The sequence below is a fragment of the Coloeus monedula genome (assembly GCF_965178545.1).
Source record: "Coloeus monedula genome assembly, chromosome: 7".
NCBI classification, from domain to species: domain Eukaryota; kingdom Metazoa; phylum Chordata; class Aves; order Passeriformes; family Corvidae; genus Coloeus; species Coloeus monedula.
This window is the reverse complement of record NC_138787.1, coordinates 34,037,263-34,060,969: the sequence shown is the minus strand read 5'-3', so window position 1 is coordinate 34,060,969 and position 23,707 is coordinate 34,037,263. Positions and strand designations below refer to the sequence as shown.

General features: G+C 36.9%; 1 protein-coding gene across 1 annotated transcript; it reads right to left on the bottom strand.

Annotated features, from left to right (window-relative positions):
* Positions 1–1,202: 1,202 nt before the first annotated feature.
* Positions 1,203–23,231, bottom strand: ACMSD (aminocarboxymuconate semialdehyde decarboxylase; the record flags this gene model as incomplete). Its single annotated transcript, XM_082285581.1, has 10 exons — positions 1,203–1,265; positions 1,485–1,583; positions 7,612–7,784; positions 8,252–8,347; positions 9,918–10,011; positions 12,102–12,338; positions 13,651–13,700; positions 17,560–17,656; positions 20,263–20,307; positions 23,175–23,231. The coding sequence occupies 10 exons, from the start codon at positions 23,229–23,231 to the stop codon at positions 1,203–1,205; spliced, it is 1,011 nt and encodes a 336-aa protein (XP_082141707.1).
* Between the last annotated feature and the right edge of the window lie 476 nt (positions 23,232–23,707).

Sequence of the window (23,707 nt, the reverse complement as noted above, 5' to 3'; positions counted from 1 at the left end):
GCTTCAGCTCCAACTACTGCACAGACCACTTTTCTTTTTTTTTTTTTTTGGGCGAGTTTGACTCTGTAAAGAAGGACAGAGCTTTCTTTGTAGTCCAATGGAGGCTGGGATCATCAGGAACTGCTGATGCTCAACATCCTTCAGGTTCAGTTTGTGACAGCTATGGCCAGAGCTAAAAACAACTTCTGTCTAATACTGTTTGGCCTGGAATGTTCCAAGACTGAACAGAAGAATGGTGACACCACACATAGCCAGCAAATGTTCCCATGAGAACAAAGACTGTAAATGCTAATCTGCATTTTTCTGACTGGTACAAAATCCTCTCGGGAGGAGGATGCCTTTGCACTCACTGGATAATAATGAAAACTTGTTTCAATCAATAGTCTATAAAGCAAACCATCTTTCCATTCCTATAGCAGGACTCAAGCTAGATAGGGCATTAACACTTCAACATTTAAAGTATCCAACCTTACTTTTAGGAAGCATTATGTAAGGAATGGAACATTAACCCCTACTGTTGGTAAACACTAGTATTTATTGTGACAGTGACACACCAAGTATTACCCACACAAATACATTATTTCTGCACCTACAACCATATTGCTCAAATTGTTTCTGATGAATAAGTTCCCAGTGGTGTAGGTGGCAGCTAAAATGTAAAGTCCCGACACAGACCTTCTCCATCCTATCACAACATTGACAAAGCATGAGTGCACCTGCAGTGCTGAGCTGTGTGGTGTGCTGCATTTTCCAGCAGTAGATAAAGGTGAATGTTGCCTTTTATTGGGCATCAACATTGTTTAAATTCTGTTTTAAGATTCTTTCAAATTCTGTTTGTCTGTTATAACAAAGACAGAAATATAGTGGGTATATAATTTTCTCAGTTCTTTCCTTCCTAAGAATCAAGTCCTAGTAACATGGCATTAATTATAATTCAGAGATTCTTATTACAACTGCAAAAGATGAAATCTCTCCTTTGTTATGAAAGCAGGGATTTCAGAATTGTTTAAAGACAGCCTAAATCCTCAGGCAATACCTGTGCATACTCATTTCCAGTATCCTGGCTTTTGTTTTGGAAATAACAGGAGACCGTCAGATAATTGTCGGTTTTATTTTTCATGTGTACAATTGCCCATGCCAGTAGAAATATCCCAAAGGATTCAGTGTTATTTCCGAAGTTTAGCCTCTTTAGGACTTCATGATTATTCAAATTGTTTTCTGCTAAGACCCAAAAATTCCAGAGCATTTCCAGCCTTGAGTTTCTCCTGTAAAAACAAAACATGTATATATGTTTGCGCTTAACTCATATTTAACTCAAATGCATTTACTCGTGCTTTAAAAGGAACTACTGCAAAGACTCTAAAGGGTCTCTTCCAGTCTTTGCAGAAATCAGTGTACTACATCGATTTTTCAGTGTTTGACCTCATGTCTCAATCCAGAGACTTAAAAAGGAGGGAAAACCCCCTCAAATATAAAAACCATACCTTCAGTTTATGGTCAAAATCATCCATTGAATCAATTAATTTTCCAGGTTCCAGTTCCCCAAGTGGAAAAGGGTAATCTGTCCCCAAAATAACTTTGTCCTGGCAACAAAAAAAATTGTACATTTTTAGTAACATTAAACAATACCATTTAAATAATATTAATATTAACACGATACAATATTAAGTTAACATGAATATTATATTTTAAACTCGTAAATGTTAATTTTTTCAGATTTTAAATTTTTTAAAAATTAATGTTAAACAATAGAGCACATGCTTTTTGAAATGTATAATGAACTACAAGAAGTTGTATGTCTGTATTGGACTGATTAATTATGAAAGTGAATACAAAGATAATATTTTCCACTAGGAAAAGAACAAAGCTTGAAAACAAAGACTCAAGAGTTTATTGGATGAATTTGTGTTGAGTATCTATTGCTTGGGTGAATAAAGCACAATTAGGATTTTTGTACTCTGATTTTCTGTACTGTGGTCCTGGTTTGAAAGGTAACAGCCCCTGCAAGTGGTCTGCCTAAAATGCAGTGATTAATCTTGGTTAAGTGTTGCCATAATTAAATGGCCAATAAAGGATACACAGAATTCTTCCTTCTGAGTTTTGATTTACTCATTCCATGCTCTGCACTGGTGTGTGGAGTACAAAATTTGTATAAGACTTTTTGGATACATTTCTTTAAGAATCTCAGGAAGTTCTCCACCAAACTCAGAAAAGATGCTTGGATTTGCAGTCCTGAATTTGAAATTTTTGGCTAAATACATGCACACAAATTAAAGTTATCTATGGGTGAGAATAATGTAATAAGTGTAATAAGAAATAGAAAACAATAAAAATTATCTTCCCTGTGATACTTTCAAAGATGTAATAATGGCAACAGGGGACTACTGAAAACCTGATACAGTGTAGAATTACTACAAACACTGATTTTTTTTCTTTAAGAATTTAATTTAATTTAATTTAACTGATATTCAACTTCGGATAACAAAACCTAGATCTTATTTACAAAATTTCATATATTTCTGAAAGTCTGCAGCTTTTTTAAAATGTCATTGTCTTTGAGTGGGACTGGATATTAACTGCGGGTTTGAAACACGTACCTGAAGATCTGGGTGACATGATATGCCTTGTTTCTGAATGCAAGCCAGTGAAAAGAAAATTCAATAAAAATCTGTGTGCAGAATCCCTGTTATCAGAGATGAAAAGAAATGGGCAGATCCTCAATAGGACCACATTGTTTATAGGCTCATTTTCTCTCTGGAAGGATATTTCCCCATTTTATCTGCCTTGGAGAGTGCATACTGCCAACTCTCTCGATTTTATCAAAAGTCTGTTTTCTTTTAGGCGTCATCTCCTGCAGACAGGAGTATTTGAAAACCCACAGTTTTCATTCAAAATGTATGTTTTTAAATGTCTCATGGATTTGAAGTCAAAATGATGAATTTTGGGCACTTGTTATAATGTTTGAGCTCAGTTACCAGAGTTCAATACTGAAACAGGGTGAAGGAAACACCATTCATTTATTTTCTGAAATGGTTTGTTTTTCTTAGTTGTCAAATGCTTTTAAAATTTTTTTTTTATCTCCACTAGATGTCACCCAAAAGTCTCTGAAAGAACCTACACAAACCTTTAGCCAAAATCTAAACAGAAGAGACACATTCTATTGTTCTATCCCATACTGTTGTGTTCTAATTTATTATAGAAGACTTGCCACAAGATTAGCATAGGAGAATTTATACCCTCTGTCTAATAAATCGACTTCTAAGCATAGATTAAACAAAATAGATTTGGATGTGTGCACTTCTGAGCAGCTAAATATTTTCTTTTATTTATAATATTCAATTAAATGCCAAGATGCTTTATTCAGGTAAGAAAAACAAATGTCATATATTTTATGATTAAAAAAACCCAACTGAAAAACATACCAGGTTTACATGAGAAAATGGATTTTTAAGTAAAGCAGAAGAAAACAGAATTTGTCCAGCTGTTTACTAGGGAAAGTCAGGAAAATCAGGTAAGAAAGGTTTGTACATCCTTATTTACATCTCTTGTATACTAAACCAGAAAGAAATCCCACACCCTCACAGGAAAAATATAGATACATTTTTCTTTCCCTCTATGTGGAAGTATTTCACAGCTAATCATGGGCTCTATTCATTAGTAGTAAAAAGCTGTAAATCAGTAAGAAAAATTTGGGAGCAGCATTCTTGCTGTGCTCCCAGTGATCTTAGGCTGTTCATTTGTACTCTTTGAGCTTCAGTTTTGCACCCATCTGTAAAATGGGGGTTGCAATATCTGTCTTTAGCAATCAGCTAAAGAGAATCAGCTTCAGAGAAGTGCTGTGAAGCCTCTGCAGATGAATAATGCTCCTAGCATAAGGGATGTACTGTTATATTATTCCAAAGAATATCAACAAAGTCAATTTTCCCTGGAAGACTTGGAGATCGATTCCTTAATTAGCACATCTCTCCTATTAGAGAGGTACATGGGGCTAATGATTAACCTCAGTGGACCCTGCTACTCAGCACAACTTTTTTCACAGTAATAGGGACCAAAATCTGAAAATGAATCTCAAAAAGCTTTAAGTATGACTTCATCCTCTTACATAAGGAAAAATTGTATTTGCCTTGAATTTCACCTTCTTTCCTACTACCATGATACACCTGAAAAAAAGTCCAGAAGACTATAACCAGTTCAGCTCCAACTGCTGGCCAGAGAGTGCTTTGCCTTTGGCTGATGGCTCTGGAGGAATCACCATGGGGAAGTTTTTGCAGAGATGCACTGAATCATTTAATCCCATGTCAACCCAGTTCTTCACTTTTTATAGCCAGCAACGTTGGGGATTTTGTGTTTATTTGTATTCCCCTCATGCTACCTCATCACGGGGAGAGCAAAGGACTGCAGTGATTCTGCACTCTTACAAAATTCTTTCTCAGAAATGTGTATTTCTGCTTCCATCCCCAGTTAACCTGCACCCCAAACTAAGAAGGGATGAGCTTAAGTGGACACGACTCATCGCAGCTGTCAGTGGATTTTAACATTGATCAGCTCAAGGCCAGCACGCCACACGCTGGTGCCAGGCAGTGGCTGCTCCCCAGGGACCCAAAGCCATGGCCAAGCACATCTTCACACACGCTGATGCCCTTCCTGCACAGCTCTGAGCTGCTCTCTGGAGAGCTGGCCTATTTCAAACCTCCAGCTCACGAAGTTACAGTGTCAGCCTCGAGACTCCATCACATCATTTTTAGCCCAGCATTTATTAATCTTATATGTGTTACTCTGCCAACACATGACTGCACTAAAAGTGCTGAGATATTTGGTGTTTCTTTAAGCATTTGACTCATGGAACGGTGTTACGTGAGAATGTAAACTTTCCTTAGAAAAAGAGGGAACTTTTTAATCTTCGTGGCTATAAAGTAAAGTTTGAGATCGTGATGTGAATGTTTTTATTTTCAAGGATAAGATGCCCTAGGCTATGAAAAAGAGAAAGAAAGTTCTCATGTGTGCTAAAACATGAGTAAAAGGTAAAGATATCTTTTGGGTATCTAACTCATGATTTTTCAGCATTGGGATTCCACCCAATGCCATACTGTTAAGGGCTCAAATATCTCAGAGGAGAATTAAAGAAGATGCCAACATCCTGTGTACTATGCTGGCCAAAGTTATTGTGTTAAGACTCTTAATTTTAAAAGTCTATTGACAAAATAAACAAGACACCAGAGAGGCTAATGCTGAGTGACTTTTAGATTATCAAATTACAGTCCATAATCTCTTTCTCCTCTAAGAACTGAATTCCAGTTGCAAAGACTAATCATGATTAAGGACCAGAGTCTATGTGTAGCTTCTTAGGATGAAAGGTAAAGAAAAACAAAGTGTGGTGCAAAGCCAGCAGCTTTCCCACAACAGCAATAGTTTAGAGCAGCCTTGAGATGCAAAGCTGACTCTAAAGCAGAAGTGCCCTGAGACTTGTGCTCTACACAAGTTCAAACAGAAAAAAAGTTCAATTCTTCAGCAATGGATTCAGCATCCTGTTGTACTTTCTCTCCTGCTTTGCTCTTGACATCTACAGTTCAGCTTAACAGATTCAGATCACAAAATGAATCTGTGGTCTCAGCCAAGCTGAGTCACACAGCTGCTAATTTACCAAGGTCTTTTCAACAATGGCAAAACATGTCTCCCAGCATTTAAAAATGGGTAAAAAGAAACAAGTGAGTGATCTTTTCTCCTTGCACTGGCAATTTAAAATTCAAGAGCTAGACTCATCCTTGTGTACTGGAACTGCATGTGGAACAAAAATATACTTAGAATGAACATGGTCTGGATTTGGGAGATTTCTCAGAAAAGGAGGTAACAGAGACAAATGTTGGACTGTTATTCCATAAGCCTTTGGGTATCTTGTAAAATGAATGTGCACATCACACAGAGAAAAATTTTAAAATCTATTGTAAAAAAACACCTTAAAGCCACTTGCTTACTCTAAGCTACAGTTAGATTCAAAAGATAATGCATAGCAAAAACTCCTGAGCTATGGACCATGATATATTTGCTGTTTAGAGGTTGGCAACAGAAATTAAAAGAAATCAGTATGGGGCTGGAGCCCTAGTCTTTTATTAGCAACCCATTTGGTGCCTAGAACTTCACCCCTGGCACAGAGATGGCCACCTGAGTTAATGTTCTAAGAACTTTCCAATACTAACTGCTTATTAGCAGATCTTTTTAAAGTAAATTGACCTGGGTTTTATCTTACCATTTCTAATGGAATTAGGCTCCATGGCAGTTTCTTTGCACATTTTATGGGGCTCTTCCATAAACCTATTTTTGGTTCAAGGTGGGTTTAAGAAAAGAGATATTCTGTCTCCACTCCTTAGAGCTGCAGTGTTACTGTATTGTACATACATACACACTTCACAAAAGTTTCCATACTATTGTTTCAAGCTGTAGTTTGCTGTCACATGGTTGAATTTTCCATGACTCTTCAAATGCAAAGTTTTCCTAAAAGGCACAAGTCCTGCAGGGGAGCTGCAGGCAGAAGCCCAGCCACAAAGCTACAGACTTCCTGTGCAGCACGAACTGAAAACCCACAGATTTTACAGTGCGATACCTGAGCTCAAAGTACCACAATAAAGAAAGCAATAGTGCTGCACTGTTATTTTTGTCTGGCCTAGGCAAGTCACTTTGTACCAGTTCTAGTACAGGTTTATTGCAGTAACCTTTTCATGGTATTAGAGATGAAAATGGGAAATCAACAGATTCTTTTCTGTAGAAAAAAGCCAATCAGCTGAGTGGTGTTTGTAAACTTCAGTCACACAAGAGGCCTTGATGACAGCAAGAGCTCCATACCATGTGAACCTAGACACTGATGTACAGGAAACAGGACTGCAGCTGTTGAGACAAGAAAATCCCTGTCAGAGCTTGTATTTCTGATTTGACATCTGGAAGGTATCTGCCTCTGGCTGCAGATACTCCGTGAGGGGCAGAGATCAAAGCACAACAACAGGTCTCATTGATTTGCAGTGATCCATTGGAAGCTGGCATGGTTCCATCTTCAACCCCTTCCTGAGCATTTACTAAATGAGAAGGGATTATTTGAATGTTTTAGGATTTTTCTGCCCCATGTTGTACCTCATTTAAATGGTTTGCTAACCTACAAAGATTTCTCTACAAACAACTAAAATACTTTTGCAAACCCATAATGGTTCTCTCTGACATACTCACAGAAGCTTTCCTTATGACTGATTTTTTTTTTGTCTATAACTTCCCAAGTGGAAATACACTTTGATTTCTTCAAGCATGCACTTGAATTTGAAAATTAAGCCATTTGAAAACCAGGCTCCAAACTGAAGCAGTCTCTGCTTGAAGTCCTGTCCTGAACAAGCTTAGAGAAGGAACCAGCCTCATGGAACTAAGGTTGACAATGCATGATTTCCTGGATTAAACCTACCATTTCAATAAAACCACATAGTAAAAACATTATCACCATGGCAGAAGCCCATCAGTTTATTTCACTGGGTGAAGATGTCTTGTTCCTGCTTTCTTCTTCTCTTCTCCTTTTGCTCTTTCCTAGAAAATTAACTGAAGAATGACTCACCCACTTCTGGAAGCATTAAAACTCACCTCTCCTACTACATTTGTGAGCAGCCTTAGTGCCCCACGGTCATGGACAAGAGAGTCTGTGTAAAATGAGCCAAGGTATTTTCTTGGATCCACCTTATTATCCATGGCGCACAAATCAGGGCGCACATTGAATCCATGGGAGATTCGCCCCACTGTGTATGGAAAAGCTCCACCTGCAAGAAGGAATTTTTCATAACAGCAGCTGAAACTGTGTAGGAGGGGAAAAAAGCCACATTATGACCACAGATCCATAAGTTTTACCATCAGCTCTTTAGAAAGAAAGTGCTCTGCACCAGCAGCTTTTTATTCCTTTACCTTCATTAGCTTCTTTCTCTGTTTTTCTCACTTCTTCACTACTTTGATGCCCAAATTCCTCCTGCTGCTTCCTTGTCCCTTTCCTTAAACCACCTGCTGCCTCCCCTTCCTCCTTGTTTCCCTTAAAGGCTGTTGTACCAGTTCAAACCCTGCAGGCTAGAGAGTGTTCATAAAAGCAGCTGATCTATGAGATTGTCTTCTTTGGGGTAATAGTGCTCAGCTAGTGGCAGGCTTCATATGGTGACCCCATTAGTTGGGATACCAGAAAATACAACTGTGCCATGCTCAGCCGAAGAACAGGAGTTTCACATGGTACATTACTCACCTCCATGTGCAAAGCAAACTTTCAGCCTAGGGAATTTTTCAAAAATTCCTCCCATAATCATGGAGCAAATGGCCATGGTTGTTTCTGTTGGCATGCCTAAGAAGAAAAACAGCTTAATTATATAAAGCTTTACTTTTTAAACTTCCTATTTGATTTTTAAATGTTATTTTAATTTTCTTCCATTAGCCTTGAGCCTACTGAAAAAGTAATAGTTTCAGGGCAGCTGCCAAAGGTTATGCATTATTTCTGCTGGAGGGACACTGAGTTGAACTGTAATTAACTGAAATGAAGACACAGGCCTGGAAGTGAAGATCTTCTGAATTCTAAGTCCAGTTTTTACTCTATACCATTAGGACAGATGACAGGCAGGTTGGGTATGTCCCGAAATACCCAGTACAGGCGTGATTCCTGTTATCCTTGCTCAAAGACGAGTCTGGAATATGCCAGGTTGCCTTCTCACCTGTGCTTGTGGGTTTCTTTTGCGTGTAAAGTGGGGCAGATATGTTGATGGATATTCCAACATGGATTTGGGGTTCAGTTATGATGTGATGCCAGATCCTACAATTTATAAATAACCTGTCTCTCTCTTTGCTACTGGCTGAGTTGGATGCCCAGAGTTAGGAACAGAACAGGAATTTATGTTCCTGTAGCAGGCCTCAGCTTCTGATCACACCCAACATATTTAGAATATCATGCCATTTTAAACACCCAACTTCAGACATCTGGCTTGAAATTAGGAACTGAGTTCCCCTCATTTATGGGGGGAAACAACACCTATCCACCTCTAAAGGTAATTTTTATTGATGTTTTACCATATGCTCAGATGCAAAGCCTTATTAGGCTTAGTGGGAAAGTATTCAATTTACACTTTGTTGAGTAAATGCAGTAATTTTATTTTCTTCTTAAATCTGTGTTGTTGAGCCTGTTCTGATTAAGGCTAACTGATATTGTTGTCAGATAATGCACTGGTGATTGGGACAGCAAGATTTTCCAAGCAGAACGTGCATTATATGTATATTGTGTATGTGTTTCAGAACTGGTGGCAGTATGAAACCATGCAAAACAAACCAATGCAGAATGAAATACATGAGGGTAGAATTATATCTAAGCATTTCTGGGTGGCAGAGTTCTTCTGCTGTTATTCAGTGTTATGATTTGCCGATCAGATGGGGAAAAACCAGAAGCTAGACAATATCCTACATCTACTGAGAGCTTTTAAAGTACACATTGTTTCAGCTACAGTTGAAAGATTTATTTCCTCTCTGATCAACCTGTTTCTAAGAGATAACCCAAGAGATTCTAGGGAGTAATGTTTGGTTTTGCTTACTCCTTCATTTACTCCTGTTATTTTTGAGGAGCTCATTTCTGAGATGATTCACTTCTCCCTAGTTATCTGTTCTTTGTATTTGGGACAAAAGAGAATACTATATTCTGTTGCTAGTGTGAATAATTTTAATTCTAAGTATTTAAAAGAGAAATTAAACAAGTTTAGAAACAAATGGCTGCTGAATTTACACAACAGACTTAATCATAATACTAGATGTAAAAAAAAAGTTTGACAAAAAAAGATGTAATTTTTCTCTCTACTTGCGTTTTACTTGGCAACAATCTCCTGGGCATAATCCAATTCATAAATGTAGGTTAGGAAAAGTAAATAGACACTTACCTATTAGCCAGGGAAACCAATATTTGGACATCCTGCCATCTATCTGCATGTCCCAGGGATGCACAAAGAGACAGCAATTTAATTTCTCAGCAGCCTGCAGCAAAAAGAAAAAGTCTAAATCTTGACTAATCTTACCAAAATGCATCTTAGATCTTAGTCATGCTTTTAAATGACCTGGAAATCTGTACTGAGCAGTAGCACTAGTAATGAAAATAGGCTCACAAGCAAGAACTATAAACAATAGTTGGCTATATTTACTCCTTTGGGCCATATTCTGAACTCCTCACCCAGTTTCACAGCTCTTCCTGTGACTACAGGACTGGAAGCATAGATGATATCATCTGTTTATTAAGCCAAGTGTTTCTCAGAATAATGCAGTACAAAAATGCTTTTCCAGTTATGTTTTTCAGCCATCCTGTAGTATAGAACTCAGTTTAAGCAAACATTCTTTTGTTTACATTACACATATGGGATGAATACTTGTAATGTCTTATAGAATCATTTTAGGCTGGTTTTGCAGAATTGTTCCAGCTGCATTCAGAAATTTTCATTGAGTTGCCCTACATTTGTCTCCTTTGGTCCTCTACCTGACTTAAAAAAAGTAAAAAATATTCCTAATCCTTCCTAAGAGTTCAAAATCTGGCTGTATTCTGAACAATAATCCATCTCTACGCAAGTATGGTAATTTTTACAAAACTACTGACATCTTTGGAAAGGAAAACAGAAGAACAGTGTTGGATGCTGACTCTGACTGTGTAATTTAACTGTATGCTTAAATTTAAATACACAGTCATCAGAGTCATTCATATGCTTAACCAGGATTTAACAGCTTCATTTTGTCAGATGTATTTCTGGACATGCTCTTGTTGCTAAGGAGATTATCACACATTTGAAAAATTTGAGTTTATTTACCCATACATGCATAAATAAAAGCTGCAACTTTCGGATCGTGGAGAATAATTTCCATCTACATTTGTAAAGTAAAAATAGCAATTCAATAACTGGCCTGGTAGTTTGGTGAAGTTCGTTATCCAATATGGCTTAATTTCATAATCTGTATTATCCACAGATATTTCTAAAAATGATAGTGGTTACTTCCTACATGTGTGAATCATAAGCTGAAAGATGTACAGTATAAGAGAGAGATCCCAGAACAAGAGGGGGATCTCAGCAGCAGAGAGACATGGAGTTACTGCAGAGAGTCCAAAGATGATGAAGGGACTGAGCATCTCTCCTGTGAGGAAGGGCAGAGAGAACTGGGACTGTTTGGCCCCGAGAAGAGAAGGTTCGGTGGAGATCAGGAAACATCAGGTTGCCCAGAGGGATTGTGGAGTTTCCATCCTTGGAGGTATTTAAAAGCCACCTGGGCATGGTCCTGGGATCTGGCTGTAGGTGGCCCTGCTTGAGCAAGGGGTTGGTCCAGGTGGCCACCAGAGACCTTTCCCAACCTCAGCCATGCTGTGATTCCATGGATGTGGGCATCTCCAAGAGCAGATGCTGATACCTGACTGTATGTGGCCATAAGAACAAATAATCCAGGTGCTGCACCAACAGAGCTTTTGAATAAATTGAGCATCCTGCAAAATAAGCTCTGTGAATCAATTCCAAGGTGACAGCGCTAATAACTTGAGAAACAGATTCAGAATGTGCATGGATTAAGCCCCTAATTTAGACAAATGACCACCCTCATCTGGACCTCAGGCTATTTAAGAAATGTAATCTATTAATTCATTTGATAATCAATACATTCAGTTTGGAACTTTTGGTCCTGTTTACATAGTTCTGTGTGGTACTTTGGTGTTATAAGTATCTCTGATAATCTCAAGGAGTTTTATCAATTATTTCAATAGGATTGGATACAGTAACTTGAACAAATGCAAACAGTGCAAAAATGCTTTGTTACTGCACTTATCCTCACAAATCAAGAAGGCAGATCTACAGTGAGAACTCATACAATAAACCAAAATTTGTTATTCATTATTTTAAAATATATTCCAGAACGTTTATGTTACATTATTGTCATTATGTTCTATAATGAACTATTATTTACAATTAAAGCTGAGTGTCTCTGATCACTGAGCAGATTGGAAGGCTCAAATTATGACTAAATGTGTTCCAAGGTATTTTTAGACAGAATTCCATATCACAGTATTCCCCCAAAGAAGGAAAGCAACAGCTACTCACAGCATAAATATCGTACAGCTCTGGGGCATTCAGGTCCCACTCATTGACATGAGATCCTATCTGCACTCCTGGAAATCCAAGTTCATTCACACAGCGATGCATTTCCTTCACAGCCAGGTCTGGAGCTTGCAGAGGCAACGTGCCCAGCCCAATAAACCTCTTGGGGTACTTTTTTACCGTAGCTGCTAAGTCATTATTTAATATCTGGGCGAGATCTAAAGTATCCTGAGGTTTGGCCTGGTAAGATATGAAGCAGAACAGTACATTTAAATATAGTTCTCAAATGTTATCACCTTTGGAAGACATTGGATAAATGTCACTGCAAACAACTGATAGACAGGGTTTGAACCCAAATTTACTTTACAGTTCTGAATAGCGAAAAACCAGTAGGGCTAAATTCTGCCTCACTTAAAAACCTCTGGGTGCAGTTCTGCTTTTTCTCTTGAATATTTTATCAGCTGCTGTTGCCTTTACTGCTCAGGATGAATGTAATAAAGCCCAGGGTGCTGATGCACATAAGTACCTGGTCTTCTGTGTAAAGCAGTCCCCTGGTTTTGTTTATCCAAGTGCAAAAGCCTCAGTATATAATTTTTTTACATAGCAATGAATATTTACTCTCCTATTACTGGAGCTGAGGAAAAATAAGAAATGTGAGATGCTGGAGCATGCAAATGCTACAGAGAAAGCTTGAGCAAACTTCTCTAGCATTTAGAAGGAGATAACAGCCATAATTCTAATAAGAAACTGCAATATCCACACAATCAATCTCTGGTCTTCCCCCCCCCCCCCCCCCCCCCCCGAATACATATTTAATGGAAAATATTTCCTTAGATACTAGAATAAAATTTTGAAGAGATGTCACTAACAAGAAATTCTGAATATCAATGGTACTTCTTTTATGTGGGCTTAACACAATGGTTCTTAATGCACATATCCATATAAACATCTTGACCTGTACACATTGCTAAATAGTCACATTGAGAATGTATTTAGAACTGCATTTTGCTGTGATTTATCTCCTCAGCCTGTTTTTATTTCTTTGAAGCATTCAAGATCACCATGTGAGGATCATAGGAACTTAAATTTGCTCCTGAATTTTAAGATTCAAAGCATTCTAGGTTAATGAGTCCTACGCCACATTTAAAATAAAGTGGGACAAAGCCAGAAATACATCTTTTATGTCTTTTTTTTTTTATGAGAAAATACTGATTGATGTCTAGCTTTCATGGAATCTGTACATATATGTTTGCCTGCTAACCATGGATAATGGTTATAAATTTTTTTCTCTCCATTTCCAGCTGCCCCCATAAGGCCCCCAAAAGAAATTCAGCTGTTGTCATCTCCTTTCTCACTGCGTGTGCTCCAGTGTGGAGCTTTGCCAGGACATCCTGCATACGTCTTCTCATACCTGCACTCCTTTCTTGCCTTTTCTTTTTCACAGCAGAACAATTCTAGGGACTCCTTCAAACACCTAATTTGTAGGAGGATGCATTTGTGTTTTAAAAATGTTGCCACATATGAATTATGAAATATGTTAGTAGGAACCTACCCAGTAGCTGAACATCACAGGGACTGTGGACAGGACTTGGACTGTGACTCCTGAGTAAGAAAAAGCAAATATTAATGTTTCCTTTTTTGTTGTCTGTTTTTGGTAAAATGTTACAATTTAAAAAGTACTTTGGTTTGAGAGGCAGAATGTAAAGCTTTACTAATGAGAAAGACTGATTTAACAGTGACATGGATCGATTCTTTATCTTTTTAATTAAGGATCATAGCAATGAATCTCATAGTGCATCACTTTATTAGGAGTTGAATATTTTTGCTAAGCAGACAGAAAAAAGCACTTCCATACTCCTGCTAGATTATTTTTGAAATAAAGTTTTTTGATTTTAGAAGTATTTAGTATGCACATGCACAAACAAAATAGCTATTTAACATTATTCTCAAAGTGACATTAAACCAACAGAATTCACTAACTTGAGTTTACTTTGGGGTCACATTTGTCATATATATTAAATAAAGAAATGAATTAGCTCAAAGATAAATAACATTATGTTAACAATGGTTATTAAACAATGCTTTTCTAAGTACTCCCAAAGCTGTATTGTGTTAGGTTTCATTAGTCTTGTGTCTGGACTACTGAGGTTGTAAACATAAGAAAATCTGCCTGTTTTCAGAAATAACTTTGATGTTAAAAATAAAAATAATTAAGTCCATGTTGTTTTGTTTCTGTTCAAACACAAATCTGTACCATAACTTTGTGTGTGACAGGTTACAGGAGTGAAAACAACAAACCTGGCAGACAAACAAAATAAACAATAAACAATAATTAGGGCTTCACAAAATGGTTACATGCAAAAATGTATTTTTGTTTTTAATTTTAGGTCTGTTTGTAGTATTTTTGCACATATCTTGTCATGCTTTAAAAAATTTAACTTGGTTGTTAGTAGTGAAACTACTAGAAAAAAGATGGCAGAAAAAAACTCTAGGAGAATGAACTCTAGGAGAACTCTAAGACAATGACTTGCCAAAGCATTTGAATGATTAACAAAATGTTTTATCCTCCTTCTCAGAAGTTTAAGTAGGAAACAAGAGGAGAGGCTGACTCAAATTGCTACAAGATCTGATTAATTATATTGTGTACAGCAGCAACAGGTTTTAGGGGTAAGGATTAGGCCTGCAAAATTACATAAATACTGAAGTACAGCCCAAGTTGGATTATCCACCAATATGGACACTTGATTAGTCTGTTGAGAACATTCTCCATGTTTTCCACAACAAGCCTTGTATCTGCTTTCAATCCATTTTTACACTTCTGAGCAAACTTAATATAAACCTTAAAGGTACATTTCCAAGGTGACTGTTCCTAGACATTAGCTTTAGGAAGAAGAATCAGCACAGAAAAGCCTGTACTTTTTTACCCTCTTCAGAGGGTTTTACAAAGGAGAAAATAACAAGGAAAGACAGTTAGGGTGAACTGATACATTTTGTCAAACGAAATTGTGATGATTTGTGTCACAGAACTGTGATGTTAATTACTTTTACAGCTTGTTTTATTGAGTTACATGGATAGCTTGTTTTATTGAGTGGATGAAGACAGAAGTATGTACATCAATTAGACCTAGGACATATGATTAGGAGAACTAATTGAGTCTCTTTGGTCCATTGGAGACCATTTCTTATTACTGGCAAGATTTCTTGGGCATTGCACAAACAAAGCCTTTTAGCAACCAAGCTATAAGTTTTCTCTGAGTTAACAATACCTTTCAATGACTGATTCAAATTTTGTTCAGCTGGGAGACTCCTTGCATCTTTGTCCCAAAATTACACCGTGTTTGGAGGTTAAATTTTTGGGTATAATCTATCTCAGCCTGTGTTACAGAAAGCAGTCTCTGGACTAAGTAGCTACAGCTTTCTAAACCAAAAAGGAAAAAATGTGGTCCATAGTCTTTATCATTAGCTGAGCAGTAAGAATAAAAGAATGAAAAACATCAAGGCTTTTTTTCCCCCCCCCCACATAATTAATTGGCTGATGCCTGTATGTCTGGAGTGCTGTAATAAAAAGGGACATTTTTAGGGCACAAGTCACCAGATGGTGCTGTAACATACAGGTTTAGATTTTTTTTTTAACCAAGCGAGCACTGTTTAGTTCATGGAGAAATGTTGCAGTGTTGCTTTTATGATACATTTTCTTTTCTGGAGAGCTGCTGCAAAAATTTGAAAAAAAAAAAAAAAATCCTCCTGTGTTTTCCCTTTGTCTACAACAAATATATGAAGCACAACTGTTTTGTAGAAACTTGCCATTAGTGCTGAGGGAAATATCTGAAAGAGAAAGATGCCCAAAGGCTATTTATGAACCACTCTGTAGTTGAGTAATTCAGTAATCCCCAAAATCCCTGAGCTAACTCAGAGAAACATTGCAGTCTAGTCAAAGCATGATTCTATGATTCTGTGACAAGGCAGCGTATTTCAGAGTTTGCAAAGACTTTCTGGCATTCCCATTAAATGTCTAATGGTTGGAGTTTGAAATACTGCTTTTCCAGGGTGAAAATGAAGTAGGTGAAAATGAAGTAGATGAAAATTATCTAAGTTGTGTTTACATAAATTGCCCACTACCTGGTGAGTTCCCAAGCTGGCCTATGTGTTGCACTAAACCTCCCTAAGAAGAATGACCCAGAGTATCTCCTTACACAGAATACAGAGTAATTTAGGTTGGAAAAGACCTCTAAGATCATTAAGTCCAACCATTAATCCAGCACTGCCAAGCCCACCACTGAACCATGTCCCCAAGTGCCACATCTACACATCTTTTAAATCCCTCCGGGGATGGGGACTCCACAAGGGCTGTTCCAGGGCTTGACAACACTTTTAGTGAAGACATTTTTCCTAATATCCAAACTAAACCTTCCTTGGTACAATTTCAGGCCATTTCTTCTTGTTTATCACTTGTTATCTTGGAGAAGAGACCAACTCCCAGCTGGCTACAACCTCTTTCATGTACTTGTAGAGGGTGATAAGGCCTGAGAGGGGGAAACAATAATCATAAAGATGCTACTTATACAATATCTCCTCTTCTAAGCAATTCAGGTGTTTGTTCCTTATGAAAAGTTGGAGAAGATATTCAAGTTATGTCTACTGATGTAGGAACTATTCAGGCCTCAATCTAAGAAAAAATAATCTTTAGTAACTTAATATTTCTCTTACAAGAGTGATGTGGAGTTACAGTGTTAATAAGAACTAGCAAAAATAATTGAACAGACTAGAAGTTCCTTCCCTCATCCTCAGTCTCCCATCTTACCAGCCTTATTTAGTAATTGCATGTATGTAATTTTAGTAATTGCTTGCATGTAACATGATGGAAAATAAATTTGCAAATTTGGCATCTGGTTAAATTTCTAAATGAGGAAAGCTGCCTTTTCTGACAAGTAATTGTACCAGTTCTCTAGGCTCAGAGTCCTCCAGCAAAAACACAGAATGAAGCTGCAACATGGCTAAACAGAAAAAATGTATTAGAAAAGGAAACAAGAAATACAAGAAATCCTATGTGTAAGAAGAATATTTTTAACATATGGAACAAAAATGAAAGGGTTCCCTCCTCCTTTATGTGAATCACTTTTTAACTATAGGGTATGGTACCTTTTCAAGTCCATGGTCAGTCATCCTTACTTATGCCAGTAAGTTCCTTATGGCCTTAAATCCCACCAAAATTAATAAAGTCATGTGGGGAATAAATTTCTCCTGAAAATGAGGAAAGTTATGGGAACAGGTGCCATCTGAGCATAAAACGTATCAGTTTCCAATGACTTTCAAGAGATTCAAGCTAATGAATCAGTATGCTAACCCTTTTTTTGATATTGTTGTTGAGCTTTCAGATGTTGTTGAGCACTTTCAGATGCACTGACAGAGAAGTTGTTACTCTAAATGATGCACAATGATTTGAATTCCTTCATGGAGGTACCTGACTGGTCCATCTCTTTAATCCGTACTTCTGGGTCCCAGCAGTTCTCTTGAATAACTCTAAAAACCTTTCCATCCTTCATCATCTTTGCCTGTCCCTGTGAAATGACATTTTCATATATTATAATTGTGACAAAGTAGTACCTGCTAATTTACAGTCTCTTGAGTATATTGTGCTCCTTACAGGAATTCAGTGGCAAAATTTTGATCTTTTTTTTTTTCAGTAGGTATTTTTAAACAAAAACTATTTTAAAAATAGACATGAATAAGACAGTCATTTATAGTTCAGATTTAATTCTTCAGAATAATTTTAAAAATCCCCTTTCTTCTGCAATGTACATCACTCTATTTGGAAAAGATATCAGGTACCTTAATCCAAGTTTATCCTCAAACCAAATTGTGACCTCAAAACAATGCTCTAATTAAATCTGTGCTAAATTTTCCCTTTGGGTATGTATGTGTTCTTTTAAAGTCAATAGCACCACAATGATTCCAGTAACTACAGAAATAATTGTGCAACTCAGTTAATTTCAGTCCAGTTATTTCTTATCATCAGTGATACTGAGACAAAAGGGGACCTATTGTGTTGTCTTCAGATTACATTTTCTCCTTCGGAAGAAGAAAAATATTGAAGAATTTGGGGAAAAAATCTCAAACAAAACTTAAACACAGTATAAGCCCATGACCTGAATTAGTGTAAAACCTTTCTCATATGCCACCAATTTCCAGACTTAGGAAGTTCAAAATGTTATCACAGTCATGAAATTTAATACTGTTCCTTTATCAGCATGGACAATTTTAAAATTTCATATTTGCTTGGTGTGTGAATTGTTCAAAGAGACTGAGTAGGCACAGTGTCACCACATTAAGCAAATTGTCTGTTACAATGAGGGGTACCCACATGCTGCTACAGACTTGTAGAGACACAACAGGACTTCTGTTGGCACAAATGGGTGAGATACAATTCACCAACACCTGCCAGCCCTGCGTATTTCTTGTTGTTTTCATCTACTGTAGGGGTAAATGGAAAGTCAGGTGATGCCCTGATGCTGTGCACGTGGAGTGGGTGAGGGCAGTCATGCAGCAGATGCACTGGGCAGAGAACAAACTCCATCTGCAGTTAAAAACTGAAAATCACACGAGAAAACACAGTAGCTCTTCCTTCACCTTCCCAGTAAACAGGAGCTAAGTGAAAGTTTTTGGGCCCTTTGAGAGAGAGAATTTGCTCTCTCTCCAAAGGCCACTTTATTTTTCCTCACAAAATTGGTCTTACTTAGGATTCTGCAATTTTTCTAAAGAAAAGAATCTGTTAAATCAGAATATTTACTACTGGTATGCTCAACCAGAGGGGTTTCTGTCCCCTTCTTCTGAGAACTCAAACTGTTCTTAACCTTGAATTTGTTATTAACTTCATACATCATTCACAAATATACTGCCCTAATGAATATTTTAAAGCCCTCCTCAACAAATCTATGTGTGCTGCCTTGGCAAACTGTCAAGTTACTTGTTAGCTGTATCACAGGCTGTAAAAATTACTTGAAATATTACAACTACAGGGTCCTGATCCCCATGTGAAATACCAGGTTCTTATAAAATTTGTTTTCCAACCTGAGAGAAAGGTTTACTGTAGCCATGCACTCAAATACATTAAGAAAAGTTTAGTGCATTGATGCAGGTTGTCCAATAAACAAAAAATTATTTGGGGTGTGAGAAAAAAGCAGAGTAGAACCAAGCACTACACTACATCACATATGAATAGATTACATGGACTTTACTGTTCCATTCTGTTCTACATTTCTCTATCCTGTTCTAAAAATTATCCAATATTTAATGTTTTAATTAATTTATGTGGAAATTAAGGTTTGGCAAACCACATTTAAAATTCTCCCATCACTAAACTACTCAGTCACATCCCAAATTGCACTTTTCAAACATGCACAAAATTATTTTCTTCCAGTTTGACCCTGATGCTTCTTAACAGAATGATATGAGAAGCCTTTGGGTTTTATTTAATCTTGAGAGTTAACATCCCCAGCTCCATGTCTGAACAGGATTTTATTTTGCCATGCACTTTTTGTTATGCAAAATTTCCAGATGGAAGTAGGCCAGACAGAATTCTCTGCAGAGCATGTAAGGCCATTATTGACCTGCCACAAACTTCCTCTGCAAACTATTTTTAGCACAGAATTTTAGCATCAGACCTGTAACACAATCGCCAGAAATGTGTCCAATCATTGTCTCCCTCCTGCAGCTGCCATGTATCCCAAAAAGCTGTGCCATCCATGCTTTGGTTCCACAGATGGCTTGTTCTTGTTTATTAAAATACCAGCTCCTTTTGGGTTTGCCTCTCATACAGATGACTGCATTTTACTAAAAACAAATCTACATGTAATCTGCTTTAGCCTGACCTATCTTATTGAAAGAAATTCTCAGAGCTATCCATTCCAAGTGTTAAAACGAGATGATGAAGAAGAATGGATGCTGGTTCATACAAGAGAGTGTGAGTTTCATCTTTCAGGCAAAAGGTTCTGCTGAGGTATGGTAGGACTGGATACTACTTCATAGAAAATAGACCTCTAGGGAAATCTGTATCAGAGACTAAGCCAATCTTATTGCCACTTGAATTGCTTCTTAACAGATCTACTGTGAGTTTGTGTTCCTGATGACAACACAAGATCAGCTCTGAGCACCAAACAGCCCAAACCTTGCAGTGATGATCCAGCTGCACCCATCCACCGTACCCATATCTCTGTGGAGGAAAGAAGAGAAAGCCAGTGCTAGTTAGCTCTCTGCAGTAGTAATAGTAATAATAGTAATAATTGCAATAGTAATAATAATAATAATAATAAAAATTGTAGCTCTTACAAAAATACCTAATTCAGGAGAAACACTTATACATGCTCAGCTTTGAGCCATAGTAGCCTCACTGACTTCAGAAGTGCTGAAGTGTAGCTGGACTGGACTAATAGTGTTTGTAGATCTGGAATTTTAGCTCCCAGTTCAACATCATTTTAAAACAACTGCTTTAAAAATGCTTAAAGTTGCTTACTACATTGAGGTTCCAACTGAAATAATTTTGACACAGAAAATATTAAATTAAGCATCTGGCAGTGTGGAAATTGAGCTGATAACTTTCCAATCTGTGATCAGTTAATCATTAGCACAAAGATGCATTGATTCCACTCTTCAGCTTCCATGATTCAGCAGCAGGAGTGAAGGTCAGCCTCTTATCTATTAATATTTAAACAGCAAGAGAAGCTAAAAAGGAGAAGCTTAGATGCTCATTGATTCTTCTAGAGAGATTCAGAATTGTTCATGCAAAAAACACAAAACCTACATAAGAAGCTGATTTCCTTTTACTTTCATAAATTATCCATTAGGACTGAACTCTTGAAATCTCTGAGTGAAAACAATGCTCAGAATTCCCATTCCTCCAAAAAAGAAACATTTAGAAGGAAACTAAGTAAGAGCAGGCATTTCTTTCACTGAAGTGTAAACAATTTGGATACAGTCCTGAATTTCCTGTGATACCAAATCATCACTTAATGCCACTGTGAGCTTTCCTCATGTGGCTGTGCAGAGCCAAACCTCGTGACGTCAGCCAGAGATGCAGCCACTGGGGCTGTGTTCTCTACTTAATTATGTAGCTATGTAGATTTTATTTAAATGTGTACATTTATAGGTTTATACATATATATAAATACTGAAATTTAGGGAAAATTTAATGAGTGACAATTAAAGAGGACTTTAAACTAGAACCATGCTAACTGCAATTGTAAGCTGAGGAGAAAACTAATACCTTAAATGGGTAATGAAGGAGCACATATGCAATAGAGAAACTCAATGGTCTGGTTTTGAACTTATTTTATTCTTTCTTCCCCTCAGGTATTAGTTGTAGGTATTGACAGTTCTTATCTGTTCTTTTCTATGATTTTTTATACTTGTGATAGTTTCCTAGGCTGTTAAACCGGTATCTTGACAATAGAATTTTCTAGGTTGAAGGTCCACTACTTAAAAAGCTGGAAACAACACAGAGAAGTTTAGCACTAACTAAAAGTGTGCATGTTAAGATGCCTCATTGGTTTTCCTTGCATGAAATGGAGAGATCTGTGTTAATGACTTGAATCTCCAGAGGACTCCAGGGAATTCTGAGAGTTGTTTTCTACTCTGAGCCCATTAATAAACCATTGAATCACTCAGAACAGAGGGAAAAAAACCTAGCAGGTGGAAATTAAATTTTAAAAATTTGGTATTTGCCTCTTTATCTGTGTTTAAAGAAATGCAGTGCTGGTCCACAGCATCTAGCATTAGTGAATTTAGAACATCAAGGAATTCTTGGAGTTATTTTATCTCAGTGAATGTATTGCCCTTTAAAAGTACATACAGACAAAGATATTTAAAAACATTTTAAAAACCATATAAAATCAGAATGAAGGAACTTATGGGTGTTTTTATGAAGTTACTGCACAAACAAATACAACAAAATCTGCAACAAGCAAAAGTAACCTGTCTTTGTAGTCTGGATATTTAAACTCCTATCCATTTTAGACAGACATAATTATTCTAAAAGTATCTGTAGCCTATATACATATGCAGTGCATATGTGTTTTTCATCAGGAGCTCTTATTATTACAAATAGAAGGTTCAAATAGATTTTAATAAACACCTTCATAGATAAACAAGGAAACAAACATTCCTTTCCAGGAGGGTTTATGCATAATGATGTTTTTCATGACTAATGAAGAAATAATCCTATGTATATTTTTAATGCCAGGTTTTCTCATTACTTTTTTTCTAATATGCTGTTTATGTTTCCCAGCTGCTCTCTCTATAATATTGACTGAAACGGGACTGCTTAAATCACAGAAGTATAGAGATAATAGATATGAAACCCTTTCAGATTTATTACATTAAAACTTAAATGACATTTTTCATTCTCAAATACATTTCACAGGATCATGAAAAATATTGAGGACAAGAATAAATTTACATCACTGAATACTACTACTACTAAAATAATAATAAGTTAACACTTATAGCTTTAGTATTCTGACAACTGAGGTTTTCTATTTTAAATACAATAAGCTACTTCTTTCCAGTAACTGAAGAAATAACAGATATTAGTAAAATTACCATCATCAATTAGCTGTACTTAGAGTGACCCCACTCCAACTGAAGTTAATGACTCTCATGCCTCTGGGTGTAAGATGGGAATGAATTTGTCTTAGTTAACATTAATCTTGTCTAATATTTGACTATTTATTTTATTTAAAACAAAAGTGAATACCATTTAGAAACAGAACAGCTCTATTTTTATCAAGAAAGTGGAAGTTATACCTTATCATTTGCAAATTTTGGGTCTCAAAAAACCCAAGGAAAATGGTAAGAATTGCTTCAGAATAAATAAAAAGTCCAGTTTTACATCCCTTTCTGACTGGGACTCTTGCTTTGCAAAACAGTGCAATACAAATATTTTACAGCTGGAAAAAAAAAAAAGCCAGACTAAAACCTAGAGATATTTACCACAGAAACCTTCATTCATTTTCCTTTCAAAAATCACATTGGTAGAAATGGTTGCTGATAACATAAGGCACTGAATATCTAAACTCTTATTACCTTTTTTAGGTCAGGCCATTCCTTAGGTAGAATGTGGCTATGAATATCAATTTTCATTTTTGAAGTGCCAGAGGAGAAATACTCCTTCAATGCTAATGTTTTCTGTGTCAGTGCTGCAATCATTCCTGTCCCTGGGTCACAGGTTATTAGCTTTGGCTGCTGTCCAGATCCACCTGCTGTCCTATCAGGAGAACGAGGTACAGTGGCCAACCAAGAAGCCTAATTCCAGAGGGGTGGTTCCCCAAAAGAACAAAGATTTCGAGCAGAAGAGTCCCTGTTAATGCATAAACTGCAGCTGACCGAGGGCAAAGGGAAAATACTTGTTTATATTGGCACCATGAAGGGATTTATTTCACACTGAATCTAAAATGTTGAAAGTAATTCAATAAAATTGAGCTAGAATAAATACATTAAAAGTTCTGATTTGAATTTCCTTCTTTCTCCATCTTAGGTTGTGAAATAATTTGTAGAGGGGATATAATATGCCCTTGGCAGAGTCACACATCCTCATCTATTCTTTTTCTCTTGCATTT